The 20,580-nt window shown below is 42.1% G+C and overlaps 1 protein-coding gene across 4 annotated transcripts in view; it reads right to left on the bottom strand.

The window, feature by feature from the left end:
- Positions 1–20,580, bottom strand: part of eps8a (EGFR pathway substrate 8a, signaling adaptor) — a 69,624-nt gene continuing 49,044 nt past the window's right edge. For 2 of the 4 annotated variants that reach the window (XM_078272686.1, XM_078272689.1), the window contains 6 exons: positions 18,317–18,457; positions 15,747–15,770; positions 14,049–14,301; positions 11,942–12,125; positions 8,488–8,620; positions 1–1,997 (listed from right to left, as the gene is read on the bottom strand). In XM_078272686.1, coding sequence (XP_078128812.1) covers positions 1,887–1,997; positions 8,488–8,620; positions 11,942–12,125; positions 14,049–14,301; positions 15,747–15,770; positions 18,317–18,457 — 846 coding nt within the window. In that variant the 3' untranslated portion in view covers positions 1–1,886. The remainder of the gene's footprint in view (positions 1,998–8,487; positions 8,621–11,941; positions 12,126–14,048; positions 14,302–15,746; positions 15,771–18,316; positions 18,458–20,580) is intronic. The other 2 variants (XM_078272687.1, XM_078272688.1) reach the window with 2 other exon arrangements.

Genomic DNA, 20,580 nt, shown 5'->3' with positions numbered 1-20,580 from the left:
TTAAGCCTATGCGTGTTGATTAGGCCGAGACGCTAACCAATTCTCGCAAGACACGCTGCCCCGACGACCGATCCGTTACCACCAAGACGATGAGCGTGTTGTCCGAGACGCGATGACGTCAGACGGGACACGTGATGCTACCTGTTGCTGTAGGCGGAGCCTGAAGAAAACACCTTTAAGTTCGGAGCATCGCTGAGTCGGCAGAATACATTCATTTTCATTTCGGTGTTTGGACGACGTCTTAACGGAAACACAAAAAAAAGTCAGAAGACAGATTTTTACAGATTTTCTGAATCATTTCAGGTTCAATTCTTCACTCGCTTTCTGCACAGAAACATTGACATTTTTATTATTTATTGTGCAAAATGCAGATTTGCCAAATCTAACAACACCATCTCTGTCACTAACTAATCACAGAGACATTTATTATAAAGTTATTGTGCATTTCAAGAAAATCATCTTCACTTCTTTTGCTTTTTCTATCATCTATTATATAAGTTATTTAAGCTTTGGATATAAACATAAAACAAAAAGATCATACACTATGAATATCAGAAATATCTTGGCCAAAACAATCTGAAATGTACAATTTATCAATCTATTCATGTGTTTCCTAAACTATATATTCAAACATTCACTTCTGTTTTCTGTACATACCATCAGCCCGTCAGTCACATTAATCATCTTTACATTCAAGTCACGCAGCTAAAACATCTGCTTTCTGAAAGATCCATTTTTGGGAAACCCAGATGTTCGATGAACAACACGTAGGCCTGTCACAATATGCAATAAATCAATTAATCGTACCATAAATAAAAACAAGCTCGATCGTTTTTAAATGGAAATTATCGTGGCCAGAAAAAAACCTGCATTTTAATTCTTGTTATTGTGTTTGGTTTTTATTCCAGTGCATTTCTTATGTTTACAGAGACTGAGAGTCCATTTTATTTATTGTTTTTGGTCGTTTTGTTCATCTATTGTGGATATTTACAATGTCTTCCAGTTCCAGTGTTAAATATTCTTTAGAAATAAAAGTGTATTAATATATTTGAAAAGGTGTAGCTGCATTATTATGTCATTATCATTATATTAGGGGTCTGGGGTCCCCTGCCAGAAAATCTGAAGCTTCAGACTCTTAATTTCCTGCATTCTGGTGAATCTTTATGCAACAATTTGTGCCTTTTTTCTGCACAAATCACATTTTATACGCCCCTGTTGTGTTCTTTAACCCTCCCAATGTAGATTTTAATACTTCACAGTTACTGTTTTCCGTCAGATCGTTTATAGATGTCAACATATCCGACTGCACTTGAATGCAGCTTCAATTCCCAGAAAACGAGATGGAGAAAATTGACGTGCGCTGCAAGGTTAAGATGGTACGGTCCACGTTTAGTATGAAAACCAACACGTAGCGGTGGAGATGTAGCAGTGTTGTTGTTCAATAATCTGTGACTTTAATGTAATGATCCACGAGAGACACAAACCGAAGCTGAGGAACTAGCAGCCGTTCTCCAAACATTAAACACTGAGAGGCTTCGCTTTGGGAAATAAGCTACCGAGCAGCCACAAAAACTCCTCCACAGTCCCAAAAAGTGTCTGCATGAACTCCAGGCAAACGTGGCAGAACATTCTCTCTGGGTTTTCAATAATCGGTCCAAAAGTCAGTCAGCTGGCTGGTTGTTGTTTGAAATATTTTTCTATGGAGACGAGCTGAAGAGTTCCTGCCTTCGCCGCATGATCTCCATAAACTGGGCGTGGTCGGCCGCCGCCTGAGGATCAAGAGTGCGACAAAACAGCAGGCTGCGGTTTGAAAAGAATAAAAAAATGGAGTGGAAGCAGGAAGGAAAGAGGAGGAAGGGAAGGGAAGGGAGGAAGCTGTGTGGAGATCAGTGGGTGCTGCCTTCGTCAAAAGACTCCACCCCTGAGTCCCAGGTGCTGGCCGCCAGTTTCTCCTGTCGCCTCCTCATGATCTCCTGGAGCTCAGAGCCTGAACTCTTCTGGAGACACAAAGACACAGAGACAGATGGAGAGAAAAACATAGAGAGACAGACAGAGAGACAGAGGGTCCAGAGAAGTGAGGGCATGGGGAGGAAACAGAGTAAAGACAAAGACAAACAAGCTGGTTAGACGTGAAACACAAAATATATATAAAAAAATAAAAAATGTCTTCCAATTCTGGAGTCTCGCTGCTGCTGAAGCGTTTCTACTGGAAATCAGAAGATTTTATCAGCAAATAAGAGAGAAAATCTTCTGGGGCCGTATTACAGAAACATCCTTATTTTTCTTCCAATTTGGTATTACAGAAATCCTAACTAACTTTAGGAATCCTATCTTATCTCAGGTTAGGTGATCTTAGTCTCGCTTAGCCAGACCCTCCTCCACAGCTCTGTGGAGGAAGGTCTGTCTAGTCCACACAGCATTCCTGGATGGGAGAACAACCTGCTCTGGTTTATTGGCATTTCTTTAAACCAATCACAATCATCGTGGGCGGGGCTAAGCTCCAGACGGAGTCACGGTGCCTCTGCTAAATAGTCTCAGGAAGGAACTGGTTTTGGTGGAACGTGGACGTTCAAAAGTAGTTTTAGTCGTGCAACAGAAAGCTCAGAGTGGACAGATAGTCTAGCTAGCTGTCTGGATTTACCCTACAGAGATCTGAGGAGATCTGAGGAGCAGCTGACCCTTGTTGTCTTCCCGTCGATCATGAACTTGTCCTCCTTCTGGGTCAAAGCTGAATTTATGGTGCTCTTTCCAACGTTTATGTCGCTTTTTTCGATGCTTTTGACGCTGTTTTTACGTTTTGTCACTTATTTCAACGCTTTTTATATTCCTGTTCAATAAACGTAATTCAAAAGTTATTTTGACTAACAGTTAACATCAGAGGATGGGTTCAATACAACGTACATCCATGCATCCATGTTATTTTTTAGGCGATTTGTTTGAAAGAAACCCTGATATAAAAATCTGGCGTCGTGGATAGAGAATAATCCGACTTTGTTTGATTTTCTGACGTATCTGGGAACAAAGCGGCAATAGTGGTTATTTCGGCCATATTGGTGACGCAAAGAAAGTTAGTGCCTACAGATCTACACCGGCGGTACGCGAGTAGTGCGAGAAACACGATTAAACACAAATGATCCAAACACGATCCCGCGATCAAACTCACTTGAATGGCGCAACGCAAATATTTGATTTTGCCTTGGTGGGAATATGCATTTGGGATTGTTAATCTGTCATGGTTTATTTCTAGGGATGCACTGAGTCCAGATTTTTGGGGTTCTGCTGAATCCTGAACCCCCTGGTTGAGGTTCTGCTGAATCCTGAACCCCCTGGTTGAGGTTCTGCTGAATCCTGAACCCCCTGGTTGAGGTTCTGCTGAGTCCTCGTCCCGTCCTCAGTCCATGAACACAGTCAACACATTAATGAAGTAAACAGTGACTGTCCTTCCTTTGCCGTACCTGAAGTTGCTGCATTCTGGCTGCTGTCTGTAGATTCCTTCATGCTCAGCTCGTATTCTTCCAGATGTTTCATACCAGATGTTGTAACAGCGGTGATGTTGTGTATTGTTTAGGGTCCTCGCCACCACCAGACTAATCAGCATTGCAGATTGAACATGTACCTGGACTTGAATGGCCTTCTTTTGACTGAAAGTACTGCCAAACAACCCTTTTTCTGCTCACCAGTTCCATTTCCACTTCCTCTCAGCCTGCTGCATTGAAGCTCCACCTACGTAAACACCTTCCTGTAATCAACGGCGCCGTCATCACGGCGACCAGCGTAGCGCGGAGTGACAGCGTAGGGTTCAGCAGAAACCCAACCCCGTCAAAAAGCCCAATATTCAGCTGAATCCTGGATTCGGTGCATATCTACTTATTTCCTACATCAAGTTCTAATCCAAATTAATATGGTAACAAAACAGTTCAGATGGGATTTGCAGGTTAAGAAGTTTCTGTAATACGGCTCACTCACAGCTAGCAGCGCTGGCTGTGGTTAGATGGTGATATTCTGCAGTTAACCGCCATGTAAACTCAGCCAGAGGCCTGAACCAACCTCAGGAAGCCGTTTGGGGGGGGGTGCTGCTGCGGGCTGAGAAAAGCATGTTCGTGAAAATATCTGCAGTACGAGCCAGGGAGCATGCTGGGTACAACAAAGTACTTCTAAGTACTTTCTAAAACCGGTCGCACAAAGGGTCAGGGGTCAACAGGTAGCAGGAAGCAGTGGTGGAAGAAGTACTGAGATACTTTACTGCAGTAAAAGTACTAACACCACACTGTGAAAATACTCTGTTACAAGTTAAAGTCCTGCAGTGAAAATGTTACTTCAGTAAAAGTGTGATAGTATCATCAGGAAAATGTAGTTAAAGTAAAGAACAATCCTCCCATTTTAGAAAGTGGCACAACAAACAACACACACACACACACACACACACACACACACTGTGTAAAGGATCAACCAGCTGTGTGTGTAATGGTCTGATCATCTCAGCTGACTTGTAGTCGTTATATTGTTGGCTAGTTTACTTTAGAATAAAACATCAGATTTATAAACTACATGTATTTTGTGTGCAGTAATCTGAATGTGTAAAGTAACTAGTAACTAAAGTAACTAGTAACTAAAGTAACTAGTAACTAAAGCTGGAACAGATGAATGTAGTGGAGTAACTAAAGTAACTAGTAACTAAAGTAACTAGTAACTAAATTAACTAGTAACTAAAGCTGGAACAGATGAATGTAGAGGAGTAACTAAAGTAACTAAAGTAACTAGTAACTAAAGCTGTAACAGATGAATGTAGAGGAGTAACTAAAGTAACTAGTAACTAAAGTAACTAGTAACCAAAGTAACTAGTAACAGTGAATAGTGAAAGAGTGAGTAAAAAGTACAATATTTCTCTCTGAAATGTAGCGGAGTAGAAGTAGAAAGTGGCATGAAAAGAAAAGACTCAAGTGAAGTACAAGTACCTCAACATTTGGACTTAAGTGCAGTACTGGAGTAAATGTACTTAGTTACATTCCACCACCGACAGGAAGTGGAACTTTCTGGAGCTGATTCATTCAGGGAGTTTAGGGAGGAATTAACTGTACAGCCACAGCAGGGAGACAAAAACTGGCGCTACCTTAAAATGCTGCTAAACATGAAACGTTCGGAGCTTCGTTCTGACGGACAGATTCAGGAAATATTTATTTATTGAAAGACATTGTTTTAGGTTCAGTATGAAGTCCGGCAAGTCAACGCAGCAAAGTCTCAAGTCAAGACCAACAAATAACATGTCAAGATAAGGAAAGTCCCAACTGGATTTCAAAGTTAAGACCAACAAGTCAAGTCAAGACAGGTAAGTAAGTTCCGACTGGAGTCCCAAGTCAGGACAGATACATCATACAGTCATTGTAAATAATTATCGGGCATTGTTCCTTTAAATCTGTCCAACAGAACGAAGCGGTGAACGCCTGTTTGTGAACACGATACCTTAATGAATGTGGTTACAGATTCAGAAGATCAAAGGAGGGTCAGAAGAAAACCTGCAGGTGGAAATAGACACCACACACCAGACCTTGGCAGAGTTGGGGGATAGAAAGCTTGAAGACAGAAAAGACTATCAACAGACTGGCAGCTTCCAGACACAAACATTCTGCCGTTGACAGGAACCAGACTTAATAAGATAACTTAATTTGATTATAAAGACACTAAAGGTCTCAACAACAGGGCACACTGTTGGTTTAATTATTAATAAATCATTCCCTCAAATGATTTCTGCCCTCAATTTACAAACTAATGCATCCAATATAGTTGCTGCATTCCCTCAGATTACTAATTCAGAGTCGGTGTGATAAATTAAAAGTACAAATGATATGACTTGTAGCCTCAGTCAATGTTTGTGATATCTCAAAAGTTTACATAATTTAGGTATTGTTGCTGGTTTGAATCCAAAATATTATATATATATATAACTTTATTCTCTTGAAATGTCATGACTTTATTCTCGAAATATTATAACTAATAATTAAATTACAGCTTTTAAATATCAAGTTATTTCTTAAAATATTACAACTTTGGAAAATTATGACTTATGACTGAATATTATGATAACTTTATACAGGAAATGTAAGGACGTAACTCCTAATAAAACTACATTATTTTATCTCTGGAAATATTACAAGTTCTTGAAATATCACAACTGTATTCCTAAAATTTACGACTATAATCCCAAAATATTACAACTCAATACCAATTTATGATTTGAAATATTACAACTTTAAAATATATCACCTTATTCTCGACATGTTAGGATTACAACTTCTTAAAATGTTACAACTGAAATAAATGTACGACTGTATTAATATTTAATCTTCGAATGACGATTTTATGACGAAGTTATTCTTAAAATATTACAACTATATTCTCAAAATGTTAGGACTTTAATAACACTTTTTTATTAATTTTTATTTATTATTTTTTAAATCTGGAACTATAACTTATCAAACTATTACAAGTTTAGAAATATATTAATAAAAATTAATAAAAAATTGAAATATAACTTCTCAAATTATTACAATTTTGAAATATTACAACTTCTTAAAATGTTACAACTAAAATATGATTGTATTCTCAAAATATTACAACTTCTTAAAATGTTAAACTAAAATATGATTGTATTCTCAAAATATTACAACTTTAATCATCGAATGACACTTTCGAACTATTATCAAGTTATTCTTAAAATATTACAACTATATATTTTAAATTGTAGGACTTTAGTAATAATACAACTTTATGTTATGTATGATTTTGTTTTTATTCTGGAAATATAACTTCTCGAACTATTACAAGTTTGAAATATTACAACTGTATTCTCAAAATATTAAAACTTCAATCAACGAATTAAGACATCCAAATGTCACTTCATTCTTGAAAAAATTGTTGAAATATTTGTTCTCTACATATTACATTGATATTAACATTAATATTACTATTTTATTATTAATGTTAAATGAAGTTTTCTTTACTGTGGTTACATCGCTTTTTATTTTAGTTAGCAAGTATTTTATTTTAGATTTTTCCTCAACTTTACATTTATTTATTTGTTTTCCTGGCAAAAAATAATCTTCCACTAAAGACGATTACTTAAGAAATTATTAAAGTACTTTGAGGGAATGATTTTGGTAATTTTATGAAATTATAGGGAGCTAAAAGACGCTCCCAGACTGAGATACATTTCTAAAAACATACAAGGAGATAACTTTGCTTTTCTTAATATCACTTTAAATGTAAATGTGTTCTTAATGGTAGAAAAAGAAGCACACAGACTTTTAGCTCCAAATAACAAATTGAAAGCGCCTGATTAGTCTATATATATATATATATATATATATATATACACACACACAAGTCATTGAGGGTAAAGATTTTTCATGTTTCTTTTATTTTGTCCCTGTTTGCTGCTCATGTTTGTCTGATGAACCAATCAGCTGCCTGGAAGCGCTCTGATCTGCAAGACCCATTTCCTCAGCTAACGTCCTTCAACAACATCATCCAACATTATCCAAAAAAATCCAACAACATCCATTAACTGTCTCATTGTACTCTGTGTCAGAACATCTAAACTCTTCTAAAACTTACCCTTAACCCCAGAAAAGTGTTTTTTTAAAAGACCCTGAAATGACATGCTGACATAAAGTAACATTACACTGACACAATTAATTATCACAGCTAATTAAGCATCATAAAGACACTTTTCATTAATTATTATTCATTTCTCCAGGGTTTGTTTTTTTGGAAGCTGATCATTTTGTAAATTCTAAACTCTCTAAAAACCCTTTTAGAATAAGGCAACTTCTCCGAAGTAATGAGGAAAAACATGTTGCAGAAACGATGTCAGATGTTTCGGTGTTGATGATATCATCCAACATTAATCAATAAAATCCAATAATATCTTTTAACTGTACTGTGTGTCAGAACATCTAAACTCTTCTAAAATGACTCTTAAACATACAAAAGGTTTTTTTTAAAGACCCTGACATGATAAAGTAACATTATACAATTAACTATCACAGCTAATTAAGCATCATAAAGACACTTTTCATTTATAAATATTAATGAAATACACTTTGCACTAACCTTCATCCTGGACTATACATTTGCTCATTGCACACAGTACCTTAAACTACTTAAACAGCTATTTTGTATATGTGTTTCTGTTTCTGTATGTATTGTTGCCTCTTACTAATGTTTAACATGTTTGTTTGTGTATATATGTATGCACTAATCACTGAGGAAAATTCCACGTAGGGTAACTACTGTGGCAATAAATTCCTTCCTGATTCTGATTAATTTTCCCAGGGTTTGTTTTTGGAAGCTGATATTTTCTTAAACTAAATTATTTAAAAAACCTTTCAGAATAAAGCAGCTTCTCAGAGGTTAACGAGGAAGAGCGTGTTGCAGAAACATTGTCAGATGTTTGGCTGTCTATGACATCATGTGACCTGCGACACCCACCTCAAGCGCGGCCTTCTGGACAGTGACCTGGCTGAAGACCCGAGCGCCATCATCGGGACAAACTGTCTTCAGCTCCTCCTTGTTGAGAGAGAACAGCTGAGCGCCAGTCAGGACGCCGAGGCTGGTGATGGTGCTGCAAACAGGAGACACATATTAGCCCAATCCCAAAGTGAGCCCTGAGGACTAAAGACTCACAGACTTAATTGATCTCAGGTGCTAAGTGAGTGAGTGTGTGAGGCCACATGGGCTCAGATAGGTATAAATGGGATTGGGACAGCACTTCACGAGATCCCGTCTCCTTTGGCGACGTTTAATAATAAAGATGTTGCTGACACTTGCCAGTTTGGGAATTTTCATTTTAAGTTTGTTGCTTTCCACACGGCCGAGGCCCAGGAGACGGCGGCCTGATTCCACATGTTTTCAAACTCTTGTTTTACAAGCTGGACAACAGGCTGGTCTGCTCTGTGGTCGTGTGTCGTGCTGTTGTTTACCTTTGTAATTTCCGGATTTCCCTAAAGTCTCTGCAGTAAACGCCACAACGCTTTGAACTGTAGGTAATCTGTGAGCCTGCATCGATGCAGACTCACGGAAAGGGCTCGGTAAGTTTGTACTCAAACCCTCACGCCCTTTGAAATTCGACATTGGGACAACCCTAAGCCCTTACGAATTTCGCGAGAACGCGCACCAAAGTCTGTGAGTCTGTGAGTCCGGACTTTGGGATTGGGCCTTTGTATCTTAAAGTCTGGACTTGCCATGAGTATTTATATTATTTTTCATTCCTAACGACCTTCTAACTGCTTCAGACAAAGGACTTGTCTCCGTACTTGTCTTATTAGATCTTAGTGCTGCATTCGACACTATTGACCATACCATCCTGTTACAGAGACTGGAACATTTAGTTGGCATTAAAGGAATCGCGCTAAGCTGGTTTAAGTCCTATTTCTCTGATCGATTTCAATTTGTTTATATAAACGATAACTCCTCCAAGTACGCTAAAGTTAGCTATGGCGTTCCTCAAGGCTCAGTGCTTGGACCAATTCTATTCTCCTTATATATGCTTCCTCTAGGCAATATTATTAGGAAACACTCAATTAACTTTCACTGTTATGCGGATGACACCCAATTATACTTATCAATCAAGCCAGACAAAACCAGTCAGTTAGCTAAACTTCAAACATGCATTAAAGATATAAAATCATGGATGACCTACAATTTTCTGATGTTAAACTCAAACAAAATTGAAGTTATTGTGCTGGGCCCTAAACGCCTCCAAACTTCATTATCTAAAGATATAGCTACCCTGGATGGTATTGCCCTGGCCTCCAGCACTACTGTCAGAAATCTAGGATTTATTTTTGATCTGGATATATCCTTTAACGCCCACTTTAAATGAATCTCAAGAACAGCCTTTTTTCATCTTCTTAACATTGCCAAAATTAGGCACATCCTGTCTCAAAACGATGCTGAAAAACTATGCATGTCCATGCATTTGTTACTTCCAGACTGGACTACTGTAATTCCTTACTATCAGGGTTGCCCAAATAAGTCCCTTAAGACTCTCCAGCTGATCCAGAATGCTGCAGCTGCTAGCTCGACCAGGCACCTCTCCTTAACCTGTCTCTCTTAATTATGCTGTTATAGTTTTAGACTGCCAGGGGACTTCCTTTGACACACTAAGCTTCTCTCTCCTCTCTCTTTCCATCTGTGTGCATCCATGTCCCAGAAATGCTTGTTACTAACTTAGCTCTGGGGAGCTTATTCCTCGAAGTCCTTATGTTTGTTTGTTTTTTTGCCCAGCATGTTTCCTTGGATTAGGGTGGCACTTAAATCATGGTTGCAGCTATCCCGCGGTTCACACACCCTGCTATGCCCTGTTACATCCTGCTACGCTCTGCAGTGCCCTGCTACGTCCTGCTGCATCCTGCTACATCCTGCTACGCTCTGCAGTGCCCTGCTACGTCCTGCTGCATCCTGCTACGTCCTGCTACATCCTGCTACGCTCTGCAGTGCCCTGCTATGTCCTGCTGCATCCTGCTACGCCCTGCTACATCCTGCTACGCCCTGCCATGCTCTGCTGCATCCTGCTACGCCCTGCTACGTCCTGCCACGTCCTGTAACGCCCTGCAGTGCCCTGCTATGCCATGACCTACTACGACTACTATTTATTATCATTGCTCCATTATCTTTATTATGACTATTATTGAAATTGTTCATCACACCCCCAACTGGCACCGTCAGACACCGCCTACCAAGAGAGCCTGGGTCTGTCCCAGGTTTCTCCCTAAAAGGAAGTTTTTGTCATCACTGAGGTTTCTCCCTAAAAAGGGAGAATTACTGAAATTGTTGGGTCTCTGTAAATCATAGAGTGTGGTCTAGACCTACTCAATCTGTAAAGTGTCCTGAGATAACTCTTGTTATGATTTGATACTATAAATAAAATTGCATTGAATTGAGAATAAACTCTGGGTTGTTGGCATTTCTTTAAACCAATCTCAACGGTCTTTGGCGGCGCTGAGCTCCAGATGCAGCGACGGTGGCTCTGCTAAATAGTCTCAGGAAGGAACTTGTTCTGGTGGAACATTTGCACCCCGCAAAAGAAAACTCCACATACAATATTAAATGAAGTTAACTGTTGACACAACACAGTAACGTGAGCTGTTTAAATGAGCTGATACATGGTTAAACCTCATTGGCTCTTACCAGTGTATCTCCGTGTGTACTTCGTCCTCAGCAATCCCACCAATCAGTCCCAAAACCTCCCAGTTAGAGAGGAAATGATCTGACTAATTATTTATAAAACCTCCCAGTTAGAGAGGAAATGACCTAACATATTCTTTATAAAACCTCCCAGTTAGAGAGGAAATGATCTAACATATTCTTTATAAAACCTCCCAGTTAGAGAGGAAATGATCTAACATATTCTTTATAAAACCTCCCAGTTAGAGAGGAAATGATCTAACATATTCTTTATAAATCCTCCATTCTCCAGACTAAGATTAGACCACTGGATCGTATTAAAGGACAATTCTGGCGTAAAATGAACCTAGGGGTTAATAACATATGTGTACCGAGTCGACCGTTCTCTGGGATATGTTTTCATGCTAACTGAATGTGTCTCTAGCTTTAAGTCATTGGGGCAGATGGTAAATCGCTATTTTATACCACTAACAAGGCTCAAAATAGCACCATACTTCCATGGTAGCATGATGTGGGCTCCTACATGAAAACCGAAGCATTGAGGACTTTGTAAGTGTACAGACAGTTTATTAAAAAGATAGATTATAAAGACAGTAGTGTTCATGTTTACTGGTTGCACGGCGTTCGTCATTCGACAGCTTCGATTAGCATGAAAACAGATCCCAGAGAACGGTCGACTCAGTACACATATGTTATTAACCCCTAGGTTCATTTTGCGCCGGAATTGTCCTTTAAGTAAACGTACAAAGAGACTCACACTGGACTGAAGCCTTTGGCCGTCAGCCAGGCTTTGACGTCGGTAGGAGACGAGTCGTAGCTGATGCTGTTGGACGGCAGGCTGCCGCTGCGAGAGGAAACCTGAATCTTCTTCTGAGCACTGCGACCCAAAGTCAGTCTGTGCATCAGCTCGTCCTGAACCTCCTCCATGTTGGATTTCCTGCCTGTAGGGCGGAGAAAAACACGTTACTGTACAGACTATGCTGTACGATATGAGGAAAATATGCGATAATGTTGTTGAATATCGCGATGTTGCATCTGTAAGGGAAGGATTAAACACTGAGAGATGCATAAACACACTGTGACGCGCTCGTGATTGTATTTGTTAGGCCTGCTACTGCCAGGTAGCTTTCTGTCTCTCCTTTCCCCTCCCCTCTGTCTGTTAATTGCAGGAGTGAAGCCTGGTGTGCTGGAGTCAGGGTTCCAGCTGCAGCTCATTCACCATAATCACCTCAGCTTTAAATACCCCAGATCTTAGTCAAGACAACCACGTTAGTCTCGCTGCTGACTCAACCTGCTGGATATTGCTCTTTGTGGTTTTTGCCTGTCCTGACCCGTTTTCGCTTGTGCTACAGTTCTTTGGAACCTGACTCCGGCTGCCACTCACTCCTGCCATCCACCATTCTGCTCACTACTGGACCTCCCTACAGACTGAACACTGACACCCGGATAGCTCGGACACTCCTGCTCGGAACCCCTGGACCTGTACCCCTCTGAATACCTGGACTTGCTTCCCCTTTCTGAAAACCTGGACAATTAAGTACTGTAATAAACTTGTTTAACTATCACTCTGTCTCTGTCTGCGTTTGGGTTCACGCCAGTGTCATTCGTAACAGTATTGCAATGACTTATTCCTCCACACGTAAAATACAACTAGTACTGCAGTTACCAAATGTAAAGTTACTTTGTGAGTCGAAATAAGTGCGTTAGTGCGGCGGTCAACAGAAAGTGTTCGCTCCCAGCCCCACCCCCTCCTCTGTCAAAGCCCAAAAAACCAACAGGTGAAGCAAACAAATGTTATCACTTCTGCTCAAACCGTGATGAAAATGCCCACCACCTACAAAATAACTGCACAATATAATAATCAAATAATATAAATGAGACCATAAACAGTGTTCTCAGTTCTGCTGCTTTCAGTGTTTTGCTAAAATACAACAAACTGCTTGAGTTTAAAACCAATGACAAGAAACCATTTCCAACTTTATTTTAGTGAACAAATTGAATATAAAAGGCAGCTCTAAAGTGCAGTTTTTGGCTAATAGTACAGACTGCAACCAGTGTTTCCTTTAGGATTATTATTATTTTTTTTTTATTAGCAGTGGGGGCAGGTCTGTCCGAACAATGTTAATGTTTGCTGATGTATGATATCAGGACGATGAGCTGACAAGTTGATGGTTGTCCAATTAGTTTTTGGTGGAGCTGCTGGTTTAATAGTCGACTCGGAAGACAGCGAACATTTTGACAATAAACTACATCAACACAACAGTATGTGGAGTTAAACTGGACGGGTCCAATAACCTCTGAATGGTTCTACTGTTGTTAAACTGGACGGGTCCAATAACCTCTGAATGGTTCTACTTGTTGTTAAACTGGACGGGTCCAATAACCTCTGAATGGTTCTGCTTGTTGTTAAACTGGACGGGTCCAATAACCTCTGAATGGTTCTACTTGTTGTTAAACTGGACGGGTCCAATAACCTCTGAATGGTTCTACTTGTTAAACTGGACGGGTCCAATAACCTCTGAATGGTTCTTGTTGTTAAACTGGACGGGTCCAATAACCTCTGAATGGTTCTACTTGTTGTTAAACTGGACGGGTCCAATAACCTCTGAATGGTTCTACTTGTTGTTAAACTGGACGGGTCCAATAACCTCTGAATGGTTCTACTTGTTGTTAAACTGGACGGGTCCAATAACCTCTGAATGGTTCTACTAGTTAAACTGGACGGGTCCAATAACCTCTGAATGGTTCTACTTGTTAAACTGGACGGGCCCGTGGTGGCAGAAATTTTGCCATGGCGGGCCGCCACTACAAAATCAACACAGAGTAAATACTGATACAACATTTTAGGGTCTTGTTGGACTCACGGTTGACAGGCGGCGGTCTCTGGTTGCTGTGCTCCCTCATGGCGACGCTGCCTGTGTCGGTGGACGTGGTGCTGTCCTGGCGGCTGATGGTGCTGCTGGCAGTGGCCGGCCTGGCGGGCTCGGGGGCCGGCGGAGGCAGGGGCGGCGTGGGGAGCCTGGTGGGGACCGGCGGGGGTGGCGTGGGTGCTGGTGGGGGCGGCATTGGAGTCGCTACCGGTTTACTGCTGATGTAGTCTGTCCTGGTATTCTGCTTCTGACAGGGACAAGCGGAGCTTATATTCAGAAACTTGTGATTCACAGTGTTTTTATTTACACAAGAAATGGCGTGGGATACTATAGATTACCTTACATTTTTTCATAGCCTAGAAGATTTATTTTCAGGTACTTTCTTTCTGTTACTACTTTCTTGAACTATTGTAGATTTAAAGGAACACGCCGACTTATTGGGACTTTGTCTTATTCCCCGTCTCCCCCAGAGTTAGATAAGTCCAGACATACCCTTCTCATTTCCATGTGTGTTGTAACTCTGTCTGACGCACTCACCGCTAGCCTAGCTTAGCATAGATCCTGGAGGTAACCGGCTCCAACTAGCCTAGCTTAGCACAGATCCTGGAGGTAACCGGCTCCATCTAGCCTAGCTTAGCACAGATCCTTCAGAAGGCGAAGCACTGCTACTCTCTGCTCCTCACCACGGGGCTCCTCAGGTGCTGCGAGCAAATCCCTCCGCCCAAGTAGCAGCGAGTAGCAGTGCTTCACCTTCTGAGAATATAGTTCCCAGTATGTATACGGTTAGAAGATGGCTGTGTGTCATGTGACCTTGTTATTTATACACGCTGTGACTCTACAAATCACAACATGTAAACAGGAACATGTTGGTGTTATTTTGTCACTTATTGGGAGCAGTAGGCTAGATGGAGCCAGTTACCTCCAGGATCTGTGCTAAGCTAGGCTAGATGGAGCCGGTTACCTCCAGGATCTGTGCTAAGCTAGGCTAGATGGAGCCAGTTACCTCCAGGATCTGTGCTAAGCTAGGCTAGATGGAGCCGGTTACCTCCAGGATCTGTGCTAAGCTAGGCTAGATGGAGCCAGTTACCTCCAGGATCTGTGCTAAGCTAGGCTAGATGGAGCCAGTTACCTCCAGGATCTGTGCTAAGCTAGGCTAGATGGAGCCGGTTACCTCCAGGATCTGTGCTAAGCTAGGCTAGATGGAGCCAGTTACCTCCAGGATCTAGGCTAGATGGAGCCGGAAACTTGCGTATCGGCCGATACCGAGTGCCAGTGTGTTAAAAACATATTTTATTATGTTGTCTAAGCCCTTTTTCCAGTCTTTTATATGCCTGGTCTCCTTGTGTAATAATGCTGGTATAACCTTAACCTTGTTATGCACAATCAAGTTATAGACGTTGTTTATTTCAGGAAAACCTGTTCTATCAGGATATGTACGATACAGGGATGCCACATGAATGTATAAATTGTTATATGACTATAAAGACAAAAGAAAAGACTCAACGGAAATGAAACATCACTGAAATGTATTGAAATCACAGAGAATCTTAATAAACAAGAAACAGGACAGTCTGCAGAGACACGTTTGAGTTTTAAAGAGCTGATTTAAAAACAGAAAACGTGTCAGCGTCCAAATATTCGCAGACTGCACTCGACCTTTGAGTTTAATGTCTGGAGTTGTTGGTTGTTTACCTCGTTCAACTCTCCCAGTAGTTGCTGGAAATGTGAAAATGAAACACATAAAACATGAAACATGGTGGAGATGAGATGGTGAAAACAACAGTTTTTCTCACTGCAACCAAATCTACAAACACCTACTGAGATTATCGTCTAAACTGTTTTATTATTCCGCTAAACAGGCAACTCAAAGCCTAAAAAACTCTGAAAGGAACAGTCTGACATCCAGTGGAATAATCCTGTGAGCCGTCCAACAACCTGATTTGAGATCCAGGATGTGTAAAAGCACCATGAATACCAAAAACTGCGTCAGATCAGATGTGTCGGATATGTCCGATAGCCGAGAACGGTGTCCAAGCATAACGTAACTGTGTCCATGTTCGGACACCGTTCTCGCCTATTGGCCGTATCTGGCACATCTGATCTGACGCAGCTTTTGGTATTCGTGGTGCTTTTCCTGAGCATCGCCCCCCAAAGTGCAAAGAGAATTAATGTAACCCTCCTGTTGTCTTCATATCAGAAATATGGGTTTCTTTCAACCAAATTGCCAAAAATGAGCATGGATGGTTCCATACAACGCTCTTCTCAAGTAAAATGAAGGATCAGTTCACTACTTTCATTGAATTTTTGGGTGTTTTATTCAATTTCATAGCATTTTTCTGCTTTTTAAACCAAAAAATTAGAAGATAAGAAGGTACACTTTAGTTTGACAGCATTCAATTAACTGAAAACTTTACAATATCATTTATATTTGTCTTCAAACAAATATTCTGACAGAACATGTCCGAGCGTGGACACTGTTACATTAGCTTATATATGATGTGATGATATATCATATGCTATGCTAGCGGTATCTAACATTGTTTTGTCCCTGCAGTTTGAAACTAAGCTATGCAATAACATTTCACAGATGAAAATGGTGTTTTACAATATTTTACTGTTACAAAAGCGTTAAATGTAATAGCACAAGAGGTAACGTAAATCCTTCTTTTAAACTAACATCAAGTTAAGTGACTGTCCTGATATTAAATTAAGCTAATGCTAGCTTCTGTTGGTAGCCGTTTGTTGTTGCAGGACATATGTAGCTTAAGCCTAGCTTTGTGCAAACACTGGAAGCAGGGGGAACTGCTAGCCGAGCTGCATGAAAAAGAGAGAAAATCCACCTTCCAACAACATCTTATCGGTCTGATTTACAGGATATATGTTGGTCATAGAGCAGGTGTAGAAATAAAGAAGATATTGTGGTTTTAGCAGCGGTTAGCATTGGAGCTATTTGTTCCAAAATGTGAGACTGTTCCTTTACAGAAAGTCCACAGAAAACACACAGCAGTAAAACTACACGCAGTCACAAGTGGCCCTACAGTACCTTGAACAACTCAAATTCCTTCTTTGGCATCATAAGCTTTCATTTTTCAAAATAAAAGCATGAGACAGGGATGACAAGTGATGAATGATTGAATGAAACATCAGATAAACACATAAACAAACATAAACATGGCAGCTGTTTGCTACCCGGATTGTGTGGCTTTCATTTTTCTAAATAAAACAAGAGCGAGGAAACGCCAGAGCAGGGGGAATGAAAAAGGGGGAAACACCAGAGCAGGGGGAATGAGAGGGGGAAACACCAGAGCAGGGGGAATGAGAGGGGGAAACACCAGAGCAGGGGGAATGAGAGGGGGGAAACACCAGAGCAGGGGAATGAGAGGGGGAAACGCCAGAGCAGGGGGAATGAGAGGGGGAAACGCCAGAGCAGGGGGAATGAGAGGGGGAAACACCAGAGCAGGGGGGAATGAGAGGGGGAAACGCCAGAGCAGGGGGAATGAGAGGGGGAAACACCAGAGCAGGGGGAATGAGAGGGGGGAAACACCAGAGCAGGGGGAATGAGAGGGGGAAACGCCAGAGCAGGGGGAATGAGAGGGGGAAACGCCAGAGCAGGGGGAATGAGAGGGGGGAACGCCAGAGCAGGGGGGATGAGAGAGGGAAACGCCAGAGCAGGGGGGGAATGAGAGGGGGAAACACCAGAGCAGGGGGGAATGAGAGGGGGGAAACGCCAGAGCAGGGGGAATGAGAGGGGGAAACGCCAGAGCAGGGGGAATGAGAGGGGGAACGCCAGAGCAGGGGGGAATGAGAGGGGGAAACACCAGAGCAGGGGGAATGAGAGGGGGGAAACACCAGAGCAGGGGGAATGAGAGGGGGAAACGCCAGAGCAGGGGGAATGAGAGGGGGGAACGCCAGAGCAGGGGGAATGAGAGGGGGGAACGCCAGAGCAGGGGGAATGAGAGGGGGAAACGCCAGAGCAGGGGGAATGAGAGGGGGAAACGCCAGAGCAGGGGGGAATGAGAGGGGGGAAACAGCCAGAGCAGGGGGAATGAGAGGGGGAAACGCCAGAGCAGGGGGAATGAGAGGGGGGAACGCCAGAGCAGGGGGAATGAGAGGGGGAAACGCCAGAGCAGGGGGAATGAGAGGGGGGAACGCCAGAGCAGGGGGAATGAGAGGTGGAAACGTAGCAGTGTAAATGTAGCCTGAGACGGGGTATGATGAATGATAGATTAACATGATCAGATAAAGATGGCGGGCGTTTGTACCTGGATGGTGTGGCTGTAGATGGGCTCTCCTCTGCCGGTGATGTCCACGGCTTTGGTGATCTCCAGGATGTTGTTTGGCACGTAGCCTGACGCCCCACAGCCGTTACGAACCTTCCACCACTGCTTCCTGTCGTCAACCACCTGACAGAACAAGGGTTGCAAACGCTGGCTTGATTATGGGAAATTGGCTCACCAGCGCCCCCTACAACATTTCAAAGAAGTAGCCTAGATATCTGAAATTTGGTATGCATATGTATCATGACCAGACTTACATAAAAGCCTCTTGGAGACATACCCAAAATCCAACAGGAAGTCAGCCATTTTGAATTGAAGTGACGTTATGAAGTGACGTTATGAAGGGACGTTATGAAGTGACGTGATGAAGTGACGTTATGAGGTGACGTGATGAAGGGACGTGATGAAGGGACGTTATGAAGGGACGTTATGAAGTGACATTATGAGGTGACGTGATGAAGGGACGTTATGAAGGGACGTTATGACGTTATGAAGGGACGTTATGAAGGGACGTTATGACGTGATGAAGGGACGTTATGAAGGGACGTTATGAAGTGACGTTATGACGTGATGAAGGGACGTTATGAAGGGACGTTATGAAGTGACGCTATGACGTGATGAAGGGACGCTATGAAGGGACGTTATGAAGTGACGCTATGAGCGGATGAAGGGACGTTATGAAGGGACGCGTGAAGGACGCTATGAGGGGACGCGTAAGTGACGCTATGAGTGACGTGATGAGGTGACGCGATGAAGTGACGTTATGAAGGGACGTTATGAAGGGACGTTATGAAGTGACGTTATGACGTGATGAAGTGACGTTATGAAGGGACGTGATGAAGGGACGTTATGACGTTATGAAGTGACGTTATGAGGTGACGTGATGAAGGGACGTTATGAAGGGACGTTATGACGTGATGAAGGGACGTTATGAAGGGACGTTATGAAGTGACGTTATGAAGTGACGTGATGAAGGGACGTTATGAAGGGACGTTATGAAGTGACGTTATGAAGTGACGTGATGAGGTGACGTGATGAAGTGACGTGATGAAGTGACGTTATGAAGTGACGTTACGAAGTGACGTTACGAAGTGACGTTACGAAGTGACGTGATGAAGGGACGGTATGAAGGGACGGTATGACGTGACGTTATGACGTGACGTTATGACGTGACGTTATGACGTGACGTTATGACGTGATGAAGGGACGTTATGAAGGGACGTTATGAAGTGACGTTATGACGTGATGAAGGGACGTTATGAAGTGACGTTATGAAGGGACGTTATGAAGGGACGTTATGACGTGATGAAGTGACGTTATGAAGTGACGTGATGAAGTGACGTTATGAAGGGACGTTATGAGGTGACGTTATGAAGGGACGTTATGAAGGGACGTTATGAGGTGACGTTATGAGGTGACGTTATGAAGCGACGTTATGAAGCGACGTTATGAAGCGACGTTATGAAGCGACGGTATGAAGCGACGTTATGAAGCGACGGTATGAAGCGACGGTATGAAGCGACGTTATGAAGCGACGTTATGACGTGACGTTATGACGTGATGAAGGGACGTTATGAAGGGACGTTATGAAGGGACGTTATGAAGTGACGTTATGACGTTATGAAGTGACGTTATGAAGTGACGTTATGAAGTGACGTTAGGAAGGGACGTTATGACGGGACGTTATGAAGGGACGTTATGACGGGACGTTATGAAGTGACGTTATGACGTTATGAAGGGACGTTATGAAGTGACGTTAGGAAGGGACGTTATGAAGTGACGTTAGGAAGGGACGTTATGAAGTGACGTTAGGAAGGGACGTTATGAAGTGACGTTATGAAGGGACGTTAGGAAGGGACGTGATGAAGTGACGTGATGAAGTGACGTTATGAAGTGACGTTATGAAGGGACGTTATGAAGGGACGTGATGAAGTGACGTGATGAAGTGACGTGATGAAGTGACGTGATGAAGTGACGTGATGAAGTGACGTTATTATGCGACGTGAACATCATCTAAAAGCTGCAAACCTCGCGATGACGTCACGATGAAACCAGTTTTAAACAGTTTCATCGCATAACATCGCATAAATATCCCGCATATTCCGTCACATTTTTTAAGAAAACCTGACGCATAATTAAGGATTTTAGCCCAAAACAACGACAGAATAACTCCTCATGTTTCTGGAAGGACTGCTGATTGGTCAGTACAATCTAAAGACCAGTTCCAGTGTTGGTTGTATTGACTCAAG

This window comes from Sander vitreus, chromosome 17, assembly GCF_031162955.1.
Source record: "Sander vitreus isolate 19-12246 chromosome 17, sanVit1, whole genome shotgun sequence".
In the NCBI taxonomy this organism is placed as follows: Eukaryota; Metazoa; Chordata; class Actinopteri; order Perciformes; family Percidae; genus Sander; species Sander vitreus.
Note: the sequence above shows the minus strand (reverse complement) of the source record. Positions and strands in the feature narration are given on the sequence as shown.